Here is a 6,075-nt window from a genome sequence, read left to right on the forward strand (position 1 = left end):
AAAGTGTGGTAATAGATTATGTAATCATTTTAGAATGAGGTATGAGATTCCTTGGTGTATTTAATATTGATATGTAAATTGGTGGTGAATACTATAATGTTTAAGTGCTTTGATCACGAGAAGAACACAAGGTAGTCTTTGAACATAGTTTTCTAGTTTATTCTACTACATATTATCTATAATAAGGTGTACAGATTGTTGAGATCCAGTGTAGACATCATGTTAGTTAACATTGTTACACAAATTGATGAATAACAGGTAATCTTGAGTGAACTTGGAATTTAAATGAGGTATAGTTTCTAGTTGCATTTATTTGTATTTACTGTGAGTGAGCCTTGAATATTCTATATTGAACAAAATGGATAAAGCTACAGTGTATCAACTAAAATCATATCTAAAGGCAAAGAATCAAACTTGTTCTGGCAATAAGGCAGAACTTATGAATAGGATACAGGAGTTTATTACAGCTGAGGAATTAGAAACAGACGAAGTCATTCTGGAGATATTAGCTTTCAATAGAACACATGTAGAAGAAGGAACAGATGGTACATTGAAACCAATAGATAGTGTGTCTCAAGTAGGAGATAGTGACATAGATAATCAATTAGGTAAGGTGATAGCTAAGAGGGCGAGCTTAGATATCAAATTACAGAAGTTGAAAAGGAAACAAGAGTTGGAAATGGAAATGCATAGATTAAAATTAGAACAGGATAGGCTTGAGTTGGAAACAGAATTAGAATCAGCTATAGCAGAATTTAATAGTTTGAGTAAATTTGACAATAACGTAAATGGTAATGTAGAGAATGATCCTCGTGACTGCAGAAGTACACATCAGAATAATAGTGATAGTCAACAGACAAATAGAGACATGGTTGCGACTTTAATGACAAAGAACATGATGCCTGTCCATGTGATTCATAAATTCAATGGTCAGTTAGATAAATATTTTGAATTTATTAGAGATTTCGATATGTTGATTGATAGCAAGCATGTGTCAGATAGTGAAAAGTTACAATATCTAAAACAATATACTGAAGGTAAACCACACAACATAGTTAGAATGTGTTTGAATTTAGATACAAACGAGGGTTATCAAAGAGCTAGAAGTGAATTAAACAAAAGATACGGTAATAAAGAAAGGATAGCTTTAATGCACATAGATAAGGTTCTAGCTTGGCCTGAAATTAAAGAAGAGAATGTTGAGGCATTAGACGACTTCATCGTTGAATTGAATTCATGTATAAGTGCTATATCGGGTATTAATTATGGAATTTCAGAATTACAAAATCTTAGGACGTTGCGTCAGTTGGTTGAGAAATTACCTAGACACTTACAGGATAGATGGAGGAGACTAGTCGACGAGGTAGCTGAGAGTGGGAAGCTAGTGGACATTAAAGACTTAGTCAGATTTCTAGAGAAAGAAGTAAGAATATTGAGTAACCCAACATTTGGGAGAAGTAGTAAGGGAGGATTTAGAGATAAGAAAGTAGAAGCGAACACATGGAGTTCACATAGAAAGACGAATTATAAGAAAGGTATAGAACCTTATGATGGAAGAGTCCATGTCAATGTGACACAGAAAGTAAGAGTTTCTTGTTGGTTATGTCAGGAAGAACATGTCATTGATGTATGTCCAGAATTAAGATGGTTAAGTTATGAAGAGAAGTTGAATAGAGCTTACAATTTAGAACTTTGCTTTAAGTGTTTAAGGAAAGGACATAAAGCGTTTCAATGTAGAGTAATTCGTACTTGTGAACAATGCGGTGGTTCACATCTTACAATCATGCATAGGATGAATGAGAATTTCAAGGTTGAAGGAAGTAAAGAAGTAACGGCAAATCCAGCGGTCACTAATGAGGTTGATGATTCTAGAATTCAAGTATTATCCAGTCAATTGAAAGATTCAGTAGGAGACACTACTGCTATCCCAGTTCAAGTAGAGTTAAATGGTAAAGTTGTTATTACCAGATGTTACCTTGACAATGGTAGCTCAGTCACATTTTGCACTAAGAATTTATTGCAGAAGCTTGGAATGACAGACATGAATTATCAGTCAACTACACTACAAGTAAGTACTATTGTAGGTACAAGAGGAATGTCTTGTCTAAATGTTGAAGGGATGTCAGTAGCCGACATAGAAGGAAACAACCAAATTAGACTACCACCTGTATTTGCAGTGAATAAACTTCCTCTCAATCACAGTCATAATATCAGAAAGAATGATATAGAAAGGTGGAAACATTTGATGAAGTTAGAATTTGATCACAGCCAAGGAGAGATAGAAATCATGATAGGTATTAATGTCCCAGAGGCGTCTGAACCTTGGGAAGTTGTACATGCAGAGAAACCAGGAGATCCGTATGCTGTGAGAACACGTTTAGGGTGGATATTGTGTGGAAGAATAATAGACAATAATCATGAAATTCCTGTGAATAAGATAAAGGTTGATGGTAATTATTTAGAAAGGAAACTGATTGAATCTTATAATAGAGAGTTTGTAGATTCATCACTGAATTCAGTAGAACCTAGTATAGAGGATAGAAGATGGTTACAATTTGTCGAGTCTGGGTGTAGGCAAATGAATAATGGAAAGTATGAGATCCCTTTACCAATGACAGAGAAACCTAGGATAGTTCCTAACAGTGAACCTATGGCAGTCAAAAGACTTCAACAATTGAAGCGTAAGTTTAAGGATCATGAATATTATCAGCAGTATAAGCAATTTATGACTAATTTACTAGAGAAAGGGTACGCTGAAGAAGTACCTAAGTAAGAAGTGAGTAATCAACAAGCTTGGTATGTTCCACATTTTGGAGTGCAACATCCTACAAAAAGGGATAAAGTACGTGTAGTATTTGATTGTGCAGCACGTGTAAATGACTTATCGTTAAATGATTTGTTGAGACAAGGACCTGACATCAACAATCTTTTGTTAGGTGTCCTTTTGAGATTTAGATTAGGACTATATGCATGTACTGCGGATATAGAAACTATGTATTATCAAGTTAAAGTGCCTGAAGATGATAGAGATTACTTGCGTTTCTTATGGTGGAAGGATGGACACATAGGAAGTGATATAGTTAAACTGAGGATGACTTCTCATCCATTTGGTGCTAGTTGCTCCCCTAGTATTGCAAATTATGCTTTAAAACGAGTTGTGCAAGATCACGGGAGTCAGTTTCATAAATCAGTAAGTGAAATAGTTCTTAATAACTTCTATGTTGATGATATGTTGGTGTCATCCGATGACATTAATGAGTTGATTGACAATTGTAATAATGTGATAGATCTTTGTAGTAAAGGTGGATTTAATTTGACAAAGTTCAATAGTAATTCCCGTGAAGTTTTGAAGAATATACGCAAAGATAAGTGTAGTGATGATATTGAGAAGTTCATTGAGGATGAAGAAGTGGTACAAAAGACATTAGGATTGAATTGGTCTCTTGGCAAGGATGAGATGAGCATATCAATCAACATTGATGAAATACCTAGAACAAAAAGAGAATTGCTAGCAGTAATTGGTAAAATTTACGACCCACTGGGCATGGTAGCACCAGTTGTTCTTGAAGGAAGGGTATTATTACAAGAATTATTCAGAAACGGCATTGGATGGGATTGTACTTTGAGTGAAATAGATCAAGGATTAATAAATGTTTGGATGTCAAGAGTAAATAAGCTCAAGTTGTATAGTATTGATCGTTGTACTAAGAAAGGTATAACGTCAAAGGTAGAGGCAATTGAGTGTCACATATTTTGTGACTCTAGTGAAATAGCATATGGTTCAGTGGTATATTTAAGATACAAACATATTGATGGTACAATCCAGTGTAGCTTCATGTTGGGAAAAGCTAAAGTAGCACCTTTAAAATCAATTACAATTCCAAGACTTGAATCGGTGGCAGCCACGCTAGCCATTAAATTGAAGTGTGTGATAGTGAGAGAACTACCTTTAAAGTTAACTCAAATTTATATTTGGACAGATTCAACTACAGTATTAAAATATTTGCATAATGATCACTTAAGATTTAAAACCTTTGTAGCTAATCGAGTGTCTCAGATTCGAGAGAACTCTGAGGATGTATGTTGGATGTATGTCTCCAGCAGGGATAATCCTGCTGAAGATGTCACTAGAATGAGACAGACCAGTAGATGGTCTGAAGGACCTGCTTTCTTGTCCCAAAATGAAGAGATCTGGCCAGTTCAACAGCAGATAAATAAGGAAGATTTTTCGAATCTTGAAATTAAGAGGGTTATGAAAGTTGAAGTTAAACCAATACAAGGTCACACAGTTGATGTAATGTCACGACTAGTTTGTCACTATTCTTTATGGTTCAAGTTGCTAAGAGCATGTAGTTATCTTATATTATTTGTCAGACATTTGCAAAGAAAAGGCGTGTCAATTATCGAACTCAATGTTCAATTAATGGAAGTTGCTGAAGAAAGAGTAATCAAATTTGTACAAAACTGCTATTTTACCAAGGAGATTGTCTGTTTATCCAAAAATGATCCTATTAATCTTTCCAGTTCTATAAGGAAACTTAAACCTATGTTACTGAATGGTATACTCAGGGTAGGAGGCAGATTAATTAACCTAGAATTGCCCTTGGATATGAAACATCCAGTTATTCTTCCCCATGAACATCATGTGACCAGTTTAATCATTCAACATTATCATATGAAAGTAGGACACATGGGAAGGCAAGCAGTATTAAATCAATTGAGACAGAAATACTGGGTTATTAAGGGTAATTCAGCTGTAAGAAAAGTATTATCTAAATGTGTTAGTTGTAGACGCTTCAAGAGTTCAACGATCACTCAGGAGATGGCAGCCTTGCCAGTAGATAGAGCAAATGTAAATCAGAAACCATTTTTTGTAACTGGAGTAGATTGCTTTGGGCCATTTTTTGTGAAGAGAGCACGATCTCGAGTCAAGAGATATAGAATATTATTTACTTGTCTATCCATTAGAGCCATACATCTAGAGATTTTACATGATTTGACGGCAGAAAGCATGATAAATGCATTTACCAGGTTTATGTCCAGAAGGGGTACAGTTAGTAAATTGATTAGTGACCACGGCACAAATTTCATTGGAGCAAATAAGGTATTGAAGGACAATCTTATCATGCGTCATATTGGTAATGAATTAACAAAGAGAGGTGTGGACTGGGTATTCACTCCTCCTGGAGGTTCTCATTATGGTGGTGTTTTTGAAAGAATGATAGGATTAGTCAGACGAGTGTTAGAAGTTGTGATAGGTTCACAAACCTTGTCTGATGCTAGTTTGAGTACATTTTTTTGTGAAGTTGAGAGTATAATCAACAGTCGACCTCTGACTGTGGTATCAAATGATGTGAACGATTTGTGTCCCATCACTCCTAATTCTTTACTTAATTTGGATAATTATGTAGTGACACTCGATGGTGGAGAAATGATCTGTGAAAGCAGAAGGAAGTGGAAACAGATGCAGCATTTAGCCAAAGAGTTTTGGCGCAGATGGCAAAAGGAGTATTTGCCTTGTTTGCAAGAACGTCAGAAATGGTTGAAAGTTAACAGAAATCTCAAAGAAGGAGATATTGTCTTAATGGTAGAAAATAACACACCACGCAGTCATTGGTTATTGGCAAGAGCTGTGAAAGTGATAATAAAGCACAGATGGACTGATTAGACAAGTAGAAATAATACGTGGTAAGAAACTTTATAAGCGACCTATTTCTAAATTAATACTATTATTAGAAGGTGACTCAGTGTAAAAATGACCTCCCGTCATTGATGTTGTGATCTTGGATGATCACAAAGGGGAGGGTGTGAGTGCCGATTGCACTATGTATAAGAATATTTGATGTATGATGTTCTACAGATAAAGTATAATATGTATCGAGGTTAATTACTAATCATGGCTGGTGCTAGATCTGTGTTAAGCACCAATTGTATGATATTCAAGTGTACTGACAATGGTATGTACTAAAATTAATTACAAATCATGGTTTACGATATTTGATGTATGTATAGTACAGAGTACTATGTCTGGGTGGATATGAGAAAATATCTATGACATGTAAAGGAGGCTAGAGT

The 6,075-nt window shown here is 35.2% G+C and overlaps 2 protein-coding genes across 2 annotated transcripts; both read left to right on the forward strand.

The window, feature by feature from the left end:
• Positions 1-358: 358 nt before the first annotated feature.
• On the forward strand, positions 359-2,773 carry LOC143018646 (uncharacterized). The gene has a single exon (XM_076174218.1). The coding sequence runs from the start codon at positions 359-361 to the stop codon at positions 2,771-2,773; it is 2,415 nt and encodes an 804-aa protein (XP_076030333.1).
• Positions 2,774-2,992: 219 nt separating this feature from the next.
• On the forward strand, positions 2,993-5,668 carry LOC143018652 (uncharacterized). Its single transcript, XM_076174233.1, has one exon. The coding sequence runs from the start codon at positions 2,993-2,995 to the stop codon at positions 5,666-5,668; it is 2,676 nt and encodes an 891-aa protein (XP_076030348.1).
• Positions 5,669-6,075: the final 407 nt, after the last annotated feature.

The sequence above is a fragment of the Oratosquilla oratoria genome, chromosome 3 (assembly GCF_046742065.1).
Source record: "Oratosquilla oratoria isolate Oo_2021 chromosome 3, ASM4674206v1, whole genome shotgun sequence".
In the NCBI taxonomy this organism is placed as follows: Eukaryota; Metazoa; Arthropoda; class Malacostraca; order Stomatopoda; family Squillidae; genus Oratosquilla; species Oratosquilla oratoria.